This window comes from Dermacentor variabilis, chromosome 4 (assembly GCF_050947875.1).
Source record: "Dermacentor variabilis isolate Ectoservices chromosome 4, ASM5094787v1, whole genome shotgun sequence".
Lineage (NCBI taxonomy): Eukaryota > Metazoa > Arthropoda > Arachnida > Ixodida > Ixodidae > Dermacentor > Dermacentor variabilis.
Genome location: NC_134571.1, coordinates 127,686,287 through 127,707,595, shown reverse-complemented (window position 1 = coordinate 127,707,595; position 21,309 = coordinate 127,686,287). Strand labels below are relative to the sequence as shown.

Sequence of the window (21,309 nt, the reverse complement as noted above, 5' to 3'; positions counted from 1 at the left end):
CTACTGTTGGATCTGGAGGACAATACCACCGCTGTCCACCAGATGTTGAATGAATGTTTGATGTTTTATGGCGCAAGGGCCAAGTATGGCCAAAGAGCGCCATGTCCGTGGTAATGACTTCGCAGTGTAATCATGAGTTCGATTAAGTTGGTGTGACCTGGCTGTAGAGGGACCTTAAAAATGGTCGCACTAAAGTGCGTAAAATCTGTGTAATAAGATTATGGCGATGACTTATGATGTGTACTATGAACATTAAGATGAATTTAAAAAGAATGATACGAAGTGTAAAAATATATAAGGTTATAAGATACGCTAGAGCACTACTGCCTCCTTAGAGCCCTTGAAAAACAAGGGCCTGGAGGCATGTGCTATGCAAAACTGTTATCGCAGCGGCATCCTCTGGAGCGAGGATGCTCTACGAATTTAATGGGCATATAATGTGTAGTAAGACATCATTTAAGAAGTTGAGGACTGCCTTGGTGTCAAAGAGCGGTTCCTTACCAAGAAACATAGCCGGGTGTAGAGGGATGTAATAATGGTAAGCAAGCGGAAAATGTTTCTTTCTCTCCGTTTCGGCTTCCCGACACTCCAGGAGAACGTGGAGGACGGTAAGCCTCTCACTGCATCTACCACAGGTTGGAGGTTCACTTCCAGTAAGCAGATAATTATGGGTGCCAAATGTGTGTCCTATTCTGAAGCGACAGAATAGGACATCTGTTCGCCGAGATCTTGTTGGGGAGGGCCAAAAACCTAACTGTGGCTTTATAACGTGCAGTTTATTATTTATTTCTGCGTTTTACATGCGTTGCCAGTGGTTTCACAGTTTCTTTCGTATGTAAGGTTTTTAGATCTGTGAGAGGCACCAAAGCAGTATTATTAACAGCAGGGGGTGCAATTGACGTAGCCATCTGGTATGCCAGAACGTTACCTTCGATTCCCCTGTGGTCAAGTACCCAGCATATGATGATATGCTAGCTAGATAGATAAGCTTTGCACAGGTCGGTATAGACCTCAGTAAGTACAGGATTTTTATGTTTGTAGGGTGACATTAAGGCCTTCACCACACTTAAGGAGTCTGTATATATAACGACTTTTTGGAGTTTTGATTTCTTTATATGCTTTACAGCCGACCATATAGCGTAGGCCTCTGCCGTAAAGATACTTGTTTCTGGATGTAGTACATCAGATTCCGAAAAAGGTGGACCGATGGCTGCATAGGATACTCCGGCATGTGACTTGGAAGCGTCTGTGTAGAACTCTGTGCATGAGTGCTTGTACTGAAGTTCTAGGAAATGCATTCGAATTTCTACCTCTGGAGCATGCTTTGAAACTTTTAGAAAGGATACGTCGCATTCTGTGACCTGCCAGTCCAAAGGAGGTAATAGCTTGGTTAGGCGCATTAAGCGGTGCTCCAGGAGTGGGACATGCATTTCATCGCTAAGCTCCTTCACACCCAGCGAGAAAGGTTGTCTTATATATGTAAAGCTGATGTATGATCTCTGCAAGTGGAGCGGCCACTCATTCGATTCGGCATATAAGCTTTCCATTGGGCTTGTTCTAAAAGCGCCAGTTGCTAAGCGGATGCCTAGATGGTGGACAGGATCCAGCATCCTTAGCGCGCTCGGGGCGGCAGAGTTATACACTATGGCACCATAATCCAATCGTGACCAAATTAGGCTCTTGTAGAGATTCATTAGACACTTTCTGTCACTACCCCACATAGTCTGAGATAGAAGTTTCATTAAGTTCATTGTTTTTAGACATTTTTCTTTCAGATAATTAATGTGTGGAATGAAAGTGAGTCTATCGTCAAGTATAATACCTAGAAATTTGTGCTCTTTGTTGATAGGCATTTGTTGTCCACACAGTTCTAAGCAAGGATCCGGGATCAGGCCTCTCTCTCGTGTAAAAAGAACACAAGAACTTTTGTTTGGATTGATTTTAAATCCATTTTTCTCTGCCCATTTTGATACTTTGTTCAAGCCATGCTGTACCTGTCTCTCGAACACTGCTGGGTTACACGACTTAAAAGCTATTTGAATGTCGTCCACATAGACAGAATAGAAAATGGCCGGCGGTAATGAAGCACGAAGCGTGTTCATCTTCACGATAAAGAGTGTGCAGCTAAGCACGCCTCCCTGGGGTACACCAGTTTCCTGTACAAAAGGACATGACAGTACATTACCGACTTTTACTCTGAAGATACGATTCGACAAATAGCTTTCTATTAGGTTTAGCATATTGCCATAAATGCCCATTTCTTGACAAGTCTCTCAAGATTCCGTAGCGCCACGCTGTGTCGTATGCCTTCTCCATGTCGAGGAATACGGATAGGAAAAACTGTTTGTGTACAAATGCATCACGGATGTTTCCTTCAATACGTACAAGATGATCAGTTGTGGAGCGCCCCTCTCTGAAGCCACATTGATAGGGATCAAGCATTTTGTTTTGTTCAAAGAAATGAATTAGTCGCCGATTAATCATTTTTTCAAATATCTTAAAAAGGCAACTTGTGAGGGCTATCGGGCGGTAACTTGCCACTGAGGAAGGGTCTTTGCCTTGTTTCAAAACCAGGACCACAATGGCTTCTTTCCATGCGGTTGGAAGGTATCCCACAGCCCAAATAGTGTTAAAAAGTGCGAGTAGTCTGACTTGCGTGTCATTGTGTAGGTTTTTTATCATTTCGTACATTATTCTGTCAGATCCCGGAACAGAGCTCTTGCATGTACTCAAGGCAGCTCTCAACTCGGCAATACTAAAAGGACGGTTGTAAGGCTCATTCTCTCTACTTTTTCTTGTGAATGGCTTACGTTCTTCTATTTGTTTATATTTAAGAAAAGATTGTGAATAATTGGTTGAACTTGATACGCTCTCAAAGGGCTCCCCAAGTGAGTCTGCCTGATCTTGCAGTGTATCGCCCTGTGTGTTTATTAAAGGAAGTGAATATGCTTGTTGCCCTCTTATCCTATTAACCCTGTTCCAGGCTTTGGCCTCATCTGTAAACGAATTGATACTCGATATAAACTTCTGCCAAGTTTCTCTTCTGGCCTGTCGGCGGGTTCACCTGCCTTGGTATTTTACTTTTTTAAAGTTGATAAGATTCTCCGCAGTGGGAGAAGCGCGTTGCAACCCCCACGCTTTGTTCTGTTTCTTACGGGCGATCCTGCATTTGTCGTTCCACCACGGGATCGCCGTTTGCATGCCAAGCCACCTACTTCAGATATGCATTTAGATGCGGCATCTATAATGAATGCTGTAAAGTACTCCACAGCAGCACCGATTTCTAATGAAGACATATCAGCCCACGAGATACTAGTAAGAGTTCGGAATTTCTCCCAGTCAGCTGTCTCAATCTTCCACCTAGGAGCCTGTGGTGGATATTCGTTTTCATTAAGTGTTCTTAATAGTATGGGGAAGTGGTCGCTTCCATAAGGATTGTTCGTAACTTCCCATTCGAGTTCAGGCAGTATAGATGGGGAGACTATGCTGAGATCAATTGAAGAAAAGGTTTTGTTTGCAAGACAGTAATATGTGGATTTCCTCTTATTGAGAAGGCACGCACCAGAAGAAAAAAGGAACTGTTCAACAAGACGACCTCACGCATCTATACGAGAGTCGCCCCACAGAGAGCTGTATGCATTGAAATCGCCAAGAACAACATAAGGTTCTGGCAATTGATCTATATAGGACTTAAAATCGTGTTTGTTTAATTTGTAATGTGGGGGTATGTAAAGAGAGCTAATGGTGATGAGTTTGTTTAGGAGAACAGCTCGAACCGCCACTGCTTCAAGAGGGGTTTGTAGCTGTAAAAGTTGACCCGCAAGGCTTTTATGGATAACAATGGCGACACCACCCGATGATGCGACAGCATCATCGCGATCCTTGCGAAAAGTTGCATACTGTCGGAGAAAGTTTGTGTGCTTTGATTTTAAGTGTGTTTCCTGTAGACACAGCACTTTTGGATTGTGTTTGTGGATTAGTTCTTGAACATCATCGAGGTTTCTAAGGAGACCTCTGACGTTCCATTGAATTATCTGTGTACAGTAGAACCCCGCTGTTACGTTCCTCACTGCTGCGTTTTCCCGGCTGCTACGTCGTTTTCATCCGGTCCCGGCATAGCTTCCATAGGATCCAATGTATAAGGAACCCCGCTGTTACGTCGTAGCTGTGAAAACGTTCCCGCATGATACGTCGCAACTTAGCCCCCCGAACCCGCCTGGGCTAAAGTAGGCAACGCGCTCCAACCGCCATTTTGGCTTTTGACGAGTTTTGGCCGGGCTTGGCTATGGAACTGGCTGCAAGAAGCCGCACGCCAGTTCGAGAGGCCGCCATCGAATTGGCGTGCGGCTTCTTGCAGCCAGCTCCATAGCCAAGCCCGGCCAAAACTCGCCAAAAGCCAAAATGGCGGTCACACACGACGACTACGTCGCCGTGGATGTTGTTGTCGGGACGTCAGAGTGTCAGAGCATCGCCGAGATCGATGGGATCTCGGTCGCGAGTGAAGTCGCAGACTGCGATGCACGAGCCGCATGATGCCGGGGAGTTGCCAAATCGTAGCTTTCGAAAAGCCGTTGCGGCTCTGGACCTCCTCCGCAGGTACGTCGCACCTCACAGCGACGCTGACAGCAATGCGGCCTTCCAGGCTATTGAGAAACGTGTGGTGATTTCTAGCGAGCGAAAGAAACGGCAAGCCACAATTCTGGACTTTTTTTTAGGTCCTAAGCGCACTCTGTGGAAATAAATTGTCTATAGTTGAAGCTGCACTTTTTTTCATTCATTTTCGGAGCTTTCCTCACTGTTGCGTTTTCCGGGCTGTTACGTTTTTTTTTCCCGGTCCGGTGAAAAACGTATGAACGGGGTTCCACTTATCCATATTGGAAGCAAATAGGTGCTGTGTGTATGGAAACAGAGCTATTAATTAGAGAGATTTCAGAGATTAGATTACAGAGCTCTTTCGAGGCCCTGTAACCGGGGTCTTGCCCTTTCTGGAGCATTCGAGGGAGCCTCGCCGCTCCTTAGGCGTTTGGTGCGCCTTCAGGACAGGTGTAGTGTCCATTGCCTCTAGTGAGGCTCCGGACACGTGCTCTTGCGAGCGAGAGGTTACCAGAGAGGGTCCCACCTTGGAGGGCAAGACCCCTGCACCCACCAGCCTGGAGGTCGATGGGGCTCCCCGAGGGATTTGGCTGCGCCGGCTGTTGCCAGCGCTGGAAGGGGCCGGGGAGGTTGGGGCAGCCTCGGATACGCCCACCTTCGGGGTCGATGGTCCCTTCTGCTCAGTTGGCGGAGCAGCGCTAGCTGCAACCACCGGGGGGGCAGATGGCATAACTGCTGACTCACTGCTTGTGGGCCGGACAGCCGCCGGAGGCCGTTGTGACGCTGCCCCCTGACGCGCCACTTTGGCAAAGCTTTTCTTTGGAAGGTATGCTACCCACCTGCGTGCCTCTTTGAACGATATATTTTCCTTAACTTTGATTGTGACTATTTCTTTTTCTTTTTTCCATAATAGACAGGACCGCGAGTACGCGGCGTGTTCCCCATCACAGTTCACGCAGTGTGGAGCATTCTCGCAATTGTCAGATGGGTGTTCTTGGGCACTACATTTTGCACAAGTCTGGCGGCCTCGGCAGTTCTGTGAACTGTGGCCAAATCTTTGACACTTAAAGCATCGGAGAGGATTGGGGATGTACGGTCTGACTCGGATCTTTATATAGCCAGCCTCAATGGTCTCAGGTAGCATACTTGATGCAAAAGTTAGAATTAAGTGCTTTGTCTCAATCTCCTTGCCATCGCGCCTGATCTTTATTCTCTTGACATTGGTCACATTTTGATCGCTCCCGCCCTCCAGTAGTTTGGCTTCAGTCAGTTCCATGAGATCTGCATCGGAAACGACTCCGCGGGTGGTGTTCATTGTGCGGTGCGGTGTGACCGTCACTGGAAGACTTCCAAAAGATACTATATTAGAGAGTTTCTCGTACTGTGCCTTATCACGCAGTTCTAAGAGGAGGTCGCCACTTGCCAACTTAGAGACTTTATAACCTGGGCCAAAAGCTTCACTAAGTGTCTTCGCAACAAGAAAAGGTGAGATCATTCTTGCTGCCTTTTCTTCTTTCTCTGAATGTACAACATGAAATCTTGGAAAATTGTCATTGTTTCGGCTAAAAAACTTGAAAACTTCTTCGGTGCGCCCTCGTTTATGAGGGCGATCAGGAAGTGTTGGAAAAGAACTTGCCATAGATATATGTGAAAATTCGGCAGCGCCGCCAGCCACCCACCATGGAGCCCCATGAGGGGACGCTGCAGGACCGTGAAAAGACGGCCTGCGTGCGCCAGCTGTATGACACTACTATAACCAAATCTGTTATAACCAAGGTTGGCTATCCCACACAAGGTTAACCCTTGCCGCCGAGGAGAATGAAGTAAATGGAAGAGAGGAGAAGACAGGAAAGGTCAAAAAGTAAGAGATAAAGACGAAGATTTGAGAGGAAGAGACAGGAAGAGGCGACTGCCGATTTCCCCCGGGTGGGTCAGTCCGGGGGTGCCGTCCACGTGAAGCCGAGGCCAAAGGGGTGTGTTGCCGCCGCCGAGGGGCCGTAAAGGTCCAAACACCCGGCATTGGCTTAATCCCCAGGATCCTCTTTTCCCCGGACATGACTAAGCCGCGCACGGCTACACGCGGGAGGGGCCAACCCTCGTGTGCTTGGGTACGTGGTGTCGCAAAACACCAAACGCCTGCTGACGCAGACGCCCCTGCGGGGTGTCCACCAGATATTGGATCTTGCCGTTGAGTGCTGGAGTTGGCCAAGGTTGAGGAGGAGTTTGAGATGAAAACTGAAGGTTTATTTACATTATTTATAATAAAGATACAAAAAAATTAATAGTACTAAAGTCATTGCTGGCCGGCAGCAACTCAGACGCTACGGCCTGTGGCAAGAAGCCCAAAAGAGATGAATGAATGAAGAAATGCTTGCTCCTCTCTGCTCCCGGTCTCTGGCTTTAACCCCTTCGGTGTCTCGAGGCAACGTCCTGTTCAGCCAGTCGTCGAACCCGCTCACGTGTTGTCATTTTCGGCCAATGGTAGGCGCCCGTGCGAGTGCAGTCACATTCGGCTCAGGGCGTCGTTCCATGGGCTTCACTGTCTAAGGGATGACTTGCCTCCGGTATTGCCCTTCTGGTCTGCAACTGCCGTCACAATAATCAGATGGGGGGGTTGCTCCCAAGGCTTTACGGTGAATTACAGCCGTCGTTCCCTTCAGGTTTACAAGTGCCATCACAATAGGTGGATGGGGGTTCCGAGGGCTTCATGGTGACTGACAGCCGTCGTTCCCTCCGAGTTTGCAAGCCCTTAGCGGGGGGTAGGCGGGTTGTTCTCCAGCGACCTTTCAGAGCCGTAAAGCAGCTTTGCTCGGGATCCAGGTTACCTGGAATCGTGCCAGGCTCCCGCTACACTTTCGGGAAGAGTCAAGCAATGGGACAATAGCTCCACATGCGGCGCACAAGGTGGGGGGGGTGCCCACTTATCTGGACGTGCTGCGCCTCGGGAACGTGGTAGATGTGCTTTTGCGCACCTTAATTAGGTGTGACGGTGATTCGATGTGGTCTGGTGAACTTTAAGTATACCAGGAAAAGGTCCAGTATCTAACACTACTAAGAGCGTGTAATACCCTTCCAACGGCACTATGCAGCATGTGATGTTAAACAGATAGGTAAAGATGCTTATCGCAACTGGGTGGCGGCAATAGCTGTGAATGGCAATGTGTGATGACCAGCGAGGAGATTTGTTGGTATTGGTATAGGAAACCGTGTGCATGGCGGAATTTTCACTTAACGTGGGTTGACGAGCACTGCAGGGAAGCTGCTGTTGCGGGTGCCTACTGCTCTCTATTAGGCATGCCTCGCACCTTTTCTTGTTTACATGGGATCTAGTAGATGGAAAAAGTATCGTACAGTTGCAGCTTGGCAATATACTGAACATTGGTGCCAAAATATGTTTTCCAAGAACATATCAGCCAGTAAAGAAGAACTATATCGGGTCATTTTTTTGCATTCTTGAATGCAAATGTTGGCGCTGGGAAACTGTATGAAATGGGATCGTATCAACAAGTTTCTACTGTAGTCGGTGACAGGCCAAGGATGCAGCAGCAAAGGGAACATACTTGCACGAGGCAGTGAACTGACCAATGTTATGTTTCCCCTCTCCTTCCTTATCCATCGTATTTTCCCACCTTCATTTTGCTCAAGCACTTCGTTATCATGAACCTCCTCCCTCAAGCACTTCATCGTGAACCTCCTTGCCCTGATGGAGGAGGTTCATGATATAACAGAGGAGTGCGAGTGACACTCATGCCTCCAAAGAGATCCATTGGGCCATGTGGCATTTTGTGGTGCAGAACCACATAAAAAAAAAAGAGGTGGAGGGCTTAGGGGCTTTCTGTCGAAAGGGTTCTTTGGACAGGCCTGGAACATAGACGTCTTCACGCTGTGTCAATGATATCATCACATCGGTGATACGAAGCAAAAGGAGCCACATTTTCACGTCCACTCCACTGCGCGGCTGACAGTGTCGCCTGCAACATGACGACGCTCTCATGAAAAGCGCCGGCAGCAGGGAGCAAATGCTTTGCCTGTTTTTCACTTCAACGCATCTCTGAAACGTGAGATTATGCAACCTCCAGTACTAAACGTGTGGGAAGACAGTGCACATGACACCATGCCATCTCAGCTTGCCCACTCCTTGCACATGCGGCAGATCACCTATAAAACAGGGCACGGGAGCCGCACGTGCACGTTGCCACGCTGACAGCCATGCACATCTACGGTTGTGCTACAAAAGAAGGTACCTGTCTACCAATTCTTCCTCTGTCCCCCCTCCCCTTGCACGTGCTTGATTGCACTGCCGCAAGCTGGCTCTTCTCCTCCCCTTTCACTTTGCTCATGCAGGAAGACGGTGCTCATCATGTCACCATCCCTCTCGGTTCACCCTCACAAGATTTCACTTGCAACCAAAGCATACACCGCACATGACGTGATAGGATCTTATCGCACTTGGACTTTATACGAAGCATGATGTTGCGGTGGTCTGTGTCGGTCTTGCAGGGTAATTTGAGGGGTGCATTAGCAAGCAGCAGCGTGTAATTTGACCATCTGCATCCACAGAAGTTTCCATTTATTGTCTCTGTATTTCTTCGCGGTGGCAGTGAAATTTCATTATATGGAAATTGCACATAAACACACTTCGTTATATTGAGGTTCTAATTGCAGGATGTTCTACGGCCAGGAAGTTATCAAAAGTTAAATACTTTGCGACATTGAGAATTTCGTTACACTGAGGTTCGTTTATCAAGGTTCAACTGTATTACCATTAGCACAGCATCTCAAATAGTTGCCGCTTTCAACTTATGGACTGATTATCACTGCACATCATACCCCAGAAGTTTTTTTCTTTTCCGTAATCAACATTGCAGTCGTCATTATCAGCAGCAGCAGCCTATTTTATGTCCACTGCAGGATGTAGGCCTCTCCTATCGATCTAGGATTACCCTGTCTTGCATCAGCTGACCCCATCCTATGCCTGAAAATTCCTTTATCTCATGAGACCATCTAGTTGTTTGCATCCTTGGCTGCATTTCCCTTCCCTTGGCACTTAAACTCTTAATTTAATAGGACCACCGCTTATATATCTGCTCTACACATCGGATGGCATGGCCAGCTGTAAAATGCAAGTGGAAAGGCTTCATCAAGGATGCCTCCGTCACCCCAACTCTATGACCGTGGCACAAGACACCGGTGTGTACAGTCGTCGACTAATAATTCGGACATACTCGATTATCTGAACACCACCACTGGCCCCATATAGTTAATGTACAAGGATGACCGAAATTTTGGACAATTACAGCGCGTTGTGCGATAGTTCAGACTCCAACTGCCTGGCCATTTGCTGATTTAGCCACCAAGTTGAGCACAAAGAGAGATTATCTCATCTTTACACATTGCTGGAAGGGCCGTCCCCCATGTTGCCTGCATCCCCTTGAAACCGAAACTAGAGAAGCATAGTTGATTTAGTAGTTGCCAAGTGTGCCTAAACCAAAGGGCAGGTCAAGCCAAGAAGTTGCAAAGGCTAGGCTGCACTTGTGATTTGCACAATTTGGTGTGCGAGTTCCGCTCTTATCATCCACTGTTCATGGGCGGCTAATACCATTGATAATGTGGGGGGAGTGCTTCTCTGAACACTGACAAAGTGCGCAAAGCACGAAAAGGACTAGCATAAAAGGCATCGCTAGAAAATCGTGGCCAAGGATCTGTCTAGACCACAGGCAAGCGTACTTGCCCATAGCAACGTGTTGACAAACTGGGGCTATATTCTCAGACAATTCGTTTATTTATCTGTTGTAAATAAGGTTTTGTGTATTCTCTTTTCCAGCTTAAACACTGATGAAAAGGCGGGACTTCTTTCAGAAGCGCTTTAGCTTGTACGCACTTTGCCTCTGCAGCTTTCCCTTCATTGCCACAGAAAGTTGTCCACAAGTATAGTCACACGAAACTGAAGGCAACCCTGAAAGTGATGATCCAAGAATATGGCACCTATCCTTTTTATATATATATATCTGTGGAACTCCCCCCCCCCCCCCCCCCCCCAAAAAAAAAGAAAGGGTCGCTGATTTTCTGGCGAATGCAGTATTTCAAAGTCCCTGTTATTCGGATGTTTTGGCTGTCACTGTCAAGTCTGAATTATCGGTAAGCAACTGCCATATTTACTTAATTCTAACGCGCCCTCGATTATAATGCGCACCCGTTTTCCATGACGAACAAAAAAAAGAATGCAATATGGTGCACCTCGTGCTTTCATATAGAAATACTATTTTCTCTATTTGGAAAAAACTGATTTATTCTCACTACAGTAAAGTTGCAATGAATAAAAACACAAATGGAAGCGGCGTACATTGCCACCAAGATTTTCACTGCGCCGGTACAAGTCGCATGGGGTAATAGATATCACTCCTCGTCGCTATCAGACAACTCCTTATTGCTAGCAACAGACCAAAGCATTTTGTCCTTGGTGCCATCCATGGCATTCGAAATCCCGCACTTTTTAAAGGTCTTGTTGACCATGGCAGACGGGATCGTGCACCATGCATCTTTCACCCATCCAGCAAAGTACTGCAGCGAGGCGCGCTACGCACGCACACCCAGACTGCCGCCAGGCCTCTCCCACCAGTGGTTATCAATCCAGTCAGCAACAAAGTCCGTGGTCATCCAACCTTTTTCCTTTGCACGCACAATCGCGCCACTCTGAAACACGATTCTTTTCGGGAGATACAGGGGCAGCTTGCGCCCATCCGCAGTGCAATAAAGCATTGCGGTGACTAGTTTTTTCGTGGCCAGAAGACAAAACGCGCACTTGCTTCACCTTCTTTTCAATGGTTGTGGTGGCAGGCATGTCAAACTAAAACGGCGTCTGATCAGCATTTCCAATCTGTCCGAAGTGGTAGCTGTTTCTATGGTGCAACTTCAAACCGTACCACTGAAAACTGTGCAATTTCTATTCATATTCTTCAGGCAATTTTTGGCAGTTCCCTGTCTGCCTTCGAAGAGAAAAGACTTTTCTTTTCATAAAATTTGATAGCCAGCACCTATTTGCTTTGAAGTCACTCCGCATTATCTCTTTCTGTAGGGCTAACTGCACTGCCCGTACTTGGAGCAGATCGGTCGTCACAGGTCACTGTGCTGCTCGCTGCTCTTGTACGTATTCAGATATTCCATGAGCAGCTCTTCTATTTTGGCGAAGCGGCCCTGCTTCAGTCCACTGAAACCCTTCCTTGTTGCTTTGCTGGCGAAAATATTCTCCTTCTGTTTGCGCCAGTCCTGCGCGCAAGTTTCGGGAACTCCGAACGCCCATGATGCGGCCCGATTTCCGTCTGTATCTGCGCACGTGATAACTTTCCTTTTAAATGTGGCATCATGGTGGACTCGGCATGTCTTCGCAGTTGGCACTTCCATGCTGATTGAATAAACGCAGAAAATGGAAAGACAGGCGGTAGACTAGGTTACACCATCACCTGGTTACTTGTACAACATGGAGGTATACACATGGAGGAAGCTACGGCAGCTAGGCTAGAAGCACGTACGAGGCGGCCATTTTTCGAATGCCGATGGCGATATGGTAACATGGATTTCGGGTCGTACTCAATGCTAACACGCATGCAATTCTTGGACCCGTTTTATCAGAAAGGGGCACGTTAGATTCGAATAATTACGGTACTACCTGTTGTGGACTTGCCCAGGTACACGATGCACCCAGGAGCCTTTGCTAAGATGTTCTGGCCTCCACAGTGACTGGCACACCGACTTTACCAAATGAAGTCAAGATAACCATAATTACAAGCCTTACCGGACTTCCTGCATGTTGCAGGGTTGCATCGCATAATTATTTTTTTTCTTTACTATGCCATAGGCAGCCCTCTAAAGAATAAAAAAAGAAGTCCTTTTCCTTAATCTCAACTAAGATATTAGTTACACCCATTTGCTTTATTATCCAAACTGCTGTTCTTTAAAACACCATTAAGAAACCTATCACTTCCTGTTCTATCACTTGTTGCACATTCGTTAGCTTCTTTGCTAGCTTCTTAGTTGAAACAACGTACTCAGCTGGAAAAACATCACTCAAGGTGCGACTCAAACTCCACTATCACAAACACTGGCCCCACCTTTCGGATTCATAATCTTGCTGAATCTCCAAGGGCACTGTGGATCGTTTTAGCCGTTTCGACTTCACTTCCTGGGTTGGGTGCCACAGCACCTGCTCCTCCTGCAATTAGGACAACACAAAAGCAAAGGAAGACATTCAGAAGTGCTGTTGCCATTTCATGGTGGGAAAACAGCACACAAAAAAAAAATGTGACGAGAAAGTACACAGTATAGTACACAAGTAAAAAGCCATAACAACAAGCTCAAGTTCGCATCCTATTACTGTTGCAACTAGGCAACACAGCATCAAAAAAGAAAAAATTAAGGTATGTCAGCTACATACCTTATGATAATCGTGAATACAAAGGAACCAAAACGTTTGGAAGCATGAAGTAGTAAGGAGGTACTAATGACAGTCGTAGCCCCACACAACCTGAGCATAAGCAATACAGCAGGCTGAGGGTTAAAGACATGGTTCATCCCGTCACTGGCAATGACGTCACTCCAGGTAGTGGCATACCACACACCTCACATTATCATCTTTCAATGACTTGGCAGTGCTAATGGGTACGAGAAAATAAATACTCTGATTAGACTACAATGAATACACTCCCGCTATTGTGAACTTGAAGGGAGAATGGTAAAATGTGCTCATAGTATCAAAGAGACTCATAGAAATGGAATTCTATCATTCTTGCTGGCCAAAATATTCCTTACGAAAATGATGAATGAAACAACCTCAATGCAAAAATGAAGATGCAATCTAAAGCAGTTGCTGGTCTGATTACAGTGCTTACACATCTAGTTTATTCCTGAACTTGAACATTCTAAAAGTAACAGTAATTACAACAGCTGGCTCTTACCTACTTTTAAGGCAAAAATTCACAAACAATGTTCAAACTTGCAAACTACCTCAAATTTATAAATACATCCATTCACTTAAGTATGCTCTAAAGCTTGAATTAAGGCATCGTTACAAATGCAAGTCAACTTGAAAGCACAACAACACATACTAGCTCTTTCCAACTTGTCCACATTTGAATTTGAACCAATGGTACATTGAAAAGAATGCAATGAAGATTGAAAATAAGCAGGTTAGCAAACAAGGCTGACACAATCACAATGTGGAAAGATCCCATTAATGATTACCTCAGAAATTGTGTAAGAAATAAAAATGACTCCTCAAATTTTGGGAAATTTTAGCACAAGGACAAGACATAATTAAGGGATACAGCTGACTTGACCGAGGAGCCCGGTAAAAGATACGCAGTTAAACCTCTATATAATGAAGTTCGTAATATTGGCAATTTGCTTCTTTACATCGTAACTGCGCTATATCGAAATTCGACCTATTATGCAAATAAGTACAGCCGCCAATGACTTTTTTTTACACAGAAGAGGCTGCAAATGTTTCCAAATTATCAGGCAATCGTAATAAGCAAACTTGAATGAGAAAAAATTCATTTTGATGAATTTGAGAGTCAGCAACAAAAGGTATGGTTTCATGCTCCATCAACGATATTTTCACATCGGCGGTACGAATCAAAGCCAGCCACGTTTTCACATCTGCTCTGTCCCCACGGCCGTTAGTGTGGGACGATAGTGGGATGACTGTCACAAAAAGGGCCATCAATAGGGGGTGAATGCTTCTTCTGCTTCTAGCTTCAACACCTCTACGTAACACGAGATTATGCAATCTTCAGTGCCAAATGCGTGGGCAAGGCAGCACACATGGTGCTATGCCATCTTGGCACACCCACTCTGTGTACATGTGGCAGATTACTTCTAAAATAGGGTGTACAGGTTGCGCATACACTCAGCCACGCTAACAGCCATGCACAGTCACAGCGATGCTAAGAATGGTGATCACAGTGTCATCCAGTGAAACAATGGTGCAACATACCAGCAACGAGTAGAACAAAAGGAAATGGTCTCATCGCCATAGCAACCAGTGTAGTTAGTCCGCTCACTTTTTTCGCATAGGGCAGGCATGAATGATTCTGCCTTATTAGTGGCAGGGTGCTAACGGGTATTCGTGAGATAAGTTTGAGTAGTGCGACTTAAAAATGACTTAAATAGCTCCTTAAAAAAAAAAAGGATAAAGAAAGTGTTCTTTCTGTGACTTTGCACAAAGCCATGTGCAGATGATGAAGGTATGACAGTTACATAATTTTATTCGCTGCACAAAACAAGAGCATGCAAAAAACAATGAAAGAGCAGCAGACGTTTCCCATAGGAAAGCATTGCCACATCTTAGATTAGAGGCCCATGATTGGAGAGTCATCTCAAGCACCATTTTGGAATAAGGGACATTATCAGCCTTTCCTGCATTGCGTGCTGTCCATGCCTAAAGAGTATGTGTTGCACCATGACAAGCAGAGACAGAGAAGATGGCATCTCACCTGCGTCCTCTTGTCTCGCAGGAAAATCTGCCCATCCCAATGACCCTGGATGAGAAACAAGGTCTCCTTGCCTAGCTTCAACTTCCCCGTCACCAAGTTGCACAACTCAGGCCCACCTAGGAATGGCTGCAAAGAGGGATGCAAACAAGAGGGAGAACCGAACACGGCATCACCCATGTAAGCAACCAGTAGGGCAACTGTACCGCACGAAGAAGAAAAGAAAAAAAAAAAAAAGGAAGGAAAAAGAAATGGAAAAAAAAAAAGACCGACAACAAATTACGACAGAGAGTGCTGTTTCATCTTCTACAGTGCTGTGTATCGTCAAATGCTTGAGGAACACTAAAGAGCAACAATGAGTCAAAACGGCAGGTTTGGAAAGTTGGCAGGTTAACACTGTTGTAAAGAAATGGTGCAAAGGGAACAGAATGAAAGAATAAGAAAACACGGGCGCTGTACAAAAAAAGAAGTTGGCTGTTTCACCCGAAGGGTGACGAAGTGACGGCGATCGCAAGGTTTAGTGTTACAATTCAACTTCTCGGATGGTACTCTAATTATGTTTGTGTGCGTTATGTTGGCACGACGCTGCACACAAGGCAACTCCTGCTGGGCAGACGGAACAGCGCCCTGGCAGCCACCAGGCGTGTCACCATGCTGGCTCGATGAGGAGCGCTACCCGTGGCACTGAAGGCATTGCACCTCAGCATTACACGAGACGATGCCGACGGATGCCACCAGCCTTAATCAACGCCCAGTGAAATGTTAAACAATGTTAGCTTGACATTTCCTGCTCAAACCAGGAACTACAAACATATTTTCACATGCTTTACAGTGATCAACGTCACACCTGTAACACTTGTAACACTTGTCAGCATAGTCAAGGGTCTTAGGAGGCTTTCTCTGTATGAATACTACTTCACGTGTGCCTTCCTGTAGTACACCGCATCACACTTCTGCACCAGCCGCGGTTGCTTAGTGGCTCTTTGGTGTCGCGCTGCTAAGCACCATCACAGGACCAAATCCTGGCCATAGCAGCCGCATTTCCATGGCGGCGAAATGCAAAAACACCCATGTACTTAGACTTAGGTGCATGTTAAAGAACCCCAGGTGGTCAAAATTAATCTGGAGTCCCCCACTATGGCGTGCCCCATAACCAGATTGTGGTTTTGACATGTAAAACTCCATAATTTAATCACTTTTTAATTTAATCACACTTCAGCATTTTGTGGTCACGCCATACCTCTTTTAAGTAGCACGGCAAACAAACTTAAGATGTCCACTATTTGATTTTCTCTGTTCCTTGTCAAGGTAAATTACGTAGGTACCGTATTTCAGCACTACGAGCCAAAGCAGAATGACGACCCAGAATGTTAAACATTTAGGAATAAGCAACACGATCGAGTGTTACGCCCCCTTATTCTAGAATGTTCCTCCACCTCGGCTCAAGAAAGTTGACGGCAGCACCGCCCCTTTAACAGCAATGGCCACTGTGCTTCATTGACACACCACGGCAATTCTTGGTTCAATCGAGCAGTGACACTGTGCTCAACGCACTGGAATGGAGGAACAGCTTTGAGTCAAGGATCCTTTAGAAATATGGAAGGTTCGCACAGTGCAACAACCAATCCGCTACTTCCATCCATGCCAGCAAGGCTGCATTTGCTTGTGCAGCGCACATGTGCCTTCAGGGCCATGCATTGCAATCGTGGGCCTCAAGCACTCTGACAGCAGTAGATATGAGCAAAAATTTATCCACCACTTGAACAGCTCAACTCACCTTGAGTTTGAACTCGAGTTCGGTGCGGTAGCCCGTCTTCTCCGATACGATGTTCACCTTGCCCCCGAGCTCCATGGTAAGGGTGCCCATGAGGATGCCCTTGCAGTGAGCGTACGGCATGGTGATTGTGTACGTCTCGCCCCTCGTCAAAAAGGACAACTGCGCTGTGCCTTCCAGAATTGCCGATAGTGAGTTGCCTGCAGGAAGGTACCGCAACCTATCAATTGCAATCAATGCAAAATTGTTCAGAAAGTCGTAACCTGCCATGCCGTCAATGTGTGATGACTAAAACTTCCACAATTCTGACATTTTATGTAATTAAAGAAAAACAAAATATTTTTGGCTGGAGGCTTTTCAGTGCATTTGAATTCATCCCTCAACATAGTCATCGAACATGGGTCAACGTGGGTCGCGAGTGACCTACAAGCACCGCACCCAAATTTAAGGCTCCCAGAACTCGTACCAACTTGCTGCATCATCTACTCCACTTCCACTTTTCACCTTCAACTCCACTTTCCGAGTATTGTTTCCTTTTTTTTTTTTCATGCGGAGGTGACCTTTAACAAACGCTAAAGAATGCTCCTAGTGATCGCAATGGTGGCATACACTCTAGTACCTCAGCTCTCATGCGAATGGCATCACTCTCGATTCTCCTGCTTCCTCAAATGATTATTTGGATTCTACTAGCAGCAGTGAGTATGAGGACAATGTCAAAAGATGAGACCATAATTCGCATGATGGAGACTCAAAAGACCAGCCTGAGACAATCATTGGCTGCTTGGTTGCAAATTTCATATTCTGCCTGTTAACGATTGACCGACTTTTTGTGCAAACTCGTATGTTATAGATATGCTGAGAGTATTACATCTCTTTCGTTCAGTATGTCTGCAGCACATGGCAGAGATCTGCTGCCACCAGCCCAGCAGAGTTTGACATTTTGCCCCATATTTGCGGTACTTACATGAAAGAGGCTGTTCCCACTAGGCAGAAAACTTTTCTTTAAAGTCACATACCTCGTGAGCTAGAACATGGAAACTTTCATAGACCATAGGCAATCAAGACAAAAACATTCTGCAAATTCTAGATTTTCTTTAAAATTTTCCTTATGGTATCAGTGCAACATTGTGAATATTTCCTGTACCTTTCAGTTAACTTCATTTTTCGCAAATTGAAGAACACCATAATCTAAGACTGTGAGGTCTTAAACTTTAAATCTTTGTAAGATTAGTTTCTTTAACTTTCTGTTGACATGCAGGGGTTAATTGTAACCATGACAGCATATTAGATAAAAAAATTACTAAAGCCTTCTTTTTTTTTCTTTCTTGGACTTAACAAGAGATGTGCCTCTGAAATGCAATTTTCACCTATGAAAACAGGAAAACAAGGTCAGGTTAAGGGCTCACCATAGAACTTTGACTTTGCCAAAATTGTTCCACTGATGCAGAAGCCATCTGGTCGGTTGCTCACGTAGAAAGAAGAAATTGGTGGGTGATGAGAGACCTGGATTTAGGAGATAAACGCCGCCATTAGCTCACTGTATGAATATTCTATTTGCGTTCACTGCTTACACATCACTGAATTAGGAATGCCCTCGAGCCTCGTTATAAATAAATGGCTCATAATGAAGTAAAGTGCAATGCCCCTGGAAATCCCCATAGACATTCACATATTTAACCCCTTGTTTTAACGAAGCAAAATTGTTCAGCCAATAGATATAACGAACTAGATTTGTTTCAAAGGAAAAAAATGTCTACCGTGGTGCACCGTTCTTCACCACCGTGCACCGTTCACCAGCGTTAAACATTCCTGCATTGCATATGCCATCGAGCAACACTGGTTTTACTCACCGCCGCTCGCAGCCACGCACATGTATGGTGGACGTGCACAAGCAGCACTTCTCTCTTACAGCACCTTTCTCTCACTTCGGTGCATAGCTGGCAAAGCTAGGCACACTGGCTCACACTCCAAGATCTCGAAGTTGCCACGCCTAACTGCGCCATCCCACATACAGGTGGTGCTTCTTGTGCAACAAAGTGCAAAAAACGAGTGCCTCCACTTCTCTTTCAGTGCGGTGCACGGTGGTGGCTGGGACAGCTAGACACGAACTCCGAGACTGCATCAGTGCTATCTTGGAAGCCACAAGCCGAGCCGAGCCGAGCCGGTGCACTTACACAGAGGAGGTGTGGGGCCCTAGGGGCCACGAGAAAGCGGTAGATCAGATAGTTTCAATTTCACATGCCAAACACGTCCCCGACTGATGGCGTTTCTGGCGGTGCGCCAGGCTCTGTCAGCAATCAATATTTTGAATGTCAGCACAAATTGTACCAATTATTCTGGCACATGAGGCAGTACCATATTTTGCACGTGTAACCTTCACCCAGAATTTTTTAAATTTAACATTAAAGACAGAGTGCGAATTATATGTGAATTTCACTTTGACGAGTGGCTTCACCGCAGTGCGAGTTTTGCCTTGCTGTGTGGCTTCACAGCGCTGCAGCGCACGCTACCACAACATCACACCTTGAGGAAAAGTTCTCGCCAATGCAATTCTGTTAACTTTCAGGGAACCCTACACTGTACCCTCCTCCACAGGTTGAAGCTCCCTTCCCCCATTTCTTGTTTGCCACTTTGCCTTTTTGCTGTGTACCAATCGGTAATTCAGTATTTCAGGCAATCTCTGCCAAGAGTGAATAATCCACTGGCTACTCTTTATCACTTTAATTTATGTGCATACCTGAGCTTTTATTTTTCTAGAGGGGGGGTGGTCCCAAAGCTACACCCTCACCTTATAATTGTGACCCCCTTAAATTTTATCAAATAATGGTAACAAGTACATATCGTATTTACTCGAATCTTACCCGCACTTTTTTTCCAATAAAATGGGGCCAAAGATTGCGTGCGCATCATAATGGAGTACAACCCTAAATTTGCGTTACCACATCGCCATCGGTATTTCAAAATGGCACCTCGTACGCGCTTTGAGCCTAGCTGCCGTGGCTTTCTCCACGTGCTACAGTACGTGTGCTTAGGCAATGCTTATTTTGGCTTAAGTTAGTGCACCGTCCATCTTCCCATTTTTTGCATTCGCTATATCAGCATGGAAGTGCCGACTGTAAAGACATGCGGAGTTCATCACGATGCTGCAACTAAAAGGAAAGCGATCCCTTGTACGGAGACGGACGGAAATCGGGTCACATCACGGGCGTTTGGAGTTCCCGAAACTTGTGTGTGGGACTGGCACAAACAGGAGAGGCCTACTATACTGGCAGCTGCTACGTACGGCGCGGTCGTGCGGCCCCTATCTTGAAAGCGATCTACGGTGGAGACAAGAGTCTACGCCGCAGATCACAGCACACCATGATGTGTTTTTGTCGCTTAGTTTGCGTCGAAGCGAGAGGCCGCACAAAGGTCAATTCCCTCGCTCCTACTACCGCACTTCCTCACTCCATTGTTTAAAGAGTTTCTGCAGTGATTGAGTGAGACGTGTTCATGCTGTTATGAATGAAGAGCTGAGGAGTTAGCCTGAATTAATGCGCTAGCCAGCTAGTCATAAATGGGCAAAAGCTCAGAAACAAGAGTAACGGCTCCATTACCATTGATGAACATAATGAGATCTTATCTACACACATAGCCAACAGCTCCTCCCGAGAGTCTCTAGGGCAGTCCCACTGTTACAAGATAACTCTAAACATGACTACGTAGCATTTACCAACTGATAACCATATTGGGCTACTGGGCATGGATTAAGACAAAAGTTCAAGACAACTGTTTCAGACAAAAGTTGATTATCCAAATGTGCCAAATACAGTGCAACTGAAGTTTTCTTGCACACTGCTGGCAGACACACACACACATCATCATCATCAATTCCTGCACAGAAGCAAGTATATGAGTTTTAGAAACTTGAAAGCAAATAAACGTGTTACTTCAATGCAAACCAAAACGCATTGCCACCAAGTAATAATGTTTTAGTAGGCAGCAACAGTGACAGAGGCTGAACTGAACATAAAGAGAAAAATAGCTTAAGGAGTTCCACATTGTGCCAAGAATTGCGCAGGGCTGTTTATATTGATTAGTGATATGCCCACGTAACAAGTTTTAGGTGGATGCTGAAGAACCCTAGTTAATCAAAATTAATCCAGAGTTCTTCACTACAGCATTTTTCACAACATCCATATTGATTTGGGATATTAAATCAATCGATCAATCAATCAATCAATCAATCAATCAATCAATCAATCAATCAATCATACAACAAATAAACAAACCTGCTCAGCAATGTAGAAGGTTCGGCTCCCCGTCTCTGGGTGCTTCCAACAGCAGCGAAACACCTCGCCAAGAATGGGGTTGTAGGGCTTCTTGAGGCCCTTGGGCTTCTTATAGAAACCGGATAGGTACCACTGCACCACCAGCTTCATCCGTGTCAAGGGGTCGTCTTCCTGAACAGCCCTG

The 21,309-nt window shown here is 45.8% G+C and overlaps 1 protein-coding gene across 11 annotated transcripts in view; it reads right to left on the bottom strand.

The window, feature by feature from the left end:
- Positions 1 to 21,309, bottom strand: part of Orp8 (Oxysterol-binding protein-related protein 8) — a 131,154-nt gene that overhangs the window by 17,567 nt on the left and 92,278 nt on the right. For all 11 annotated transcript variants that reach the window (XM_075690286.1, XM_075690287.1, XM_075690289.1 and 8 more), the window contains 5 exons: positions 21,126 to 21,306; positions 18,261 to 18,357; positions 16,858 to 17,054; positions 15,084 to 15,209; positions 12,702 to 12,802 (listed from right to left, as the gene is read on the bottom strand). In XM_075690286.1, coding sequence (XP_075546401.1) covers positions 12,702 to 12,802; positions 15,084 to 15,209; positions 16,858 to 17,054; positions 18,261 to 18,357; positions 21,126 to 21,306 — 702 coding nt within the window. The remainder of the gene's footprint in view (positions 1 to 12,701; positions 12,803 to 15,083; positions 15,210 to 16,857; positions 17,055 to 18,260; positions 18,358 to 21,125; positions 21,307 to 21,309) is intronic.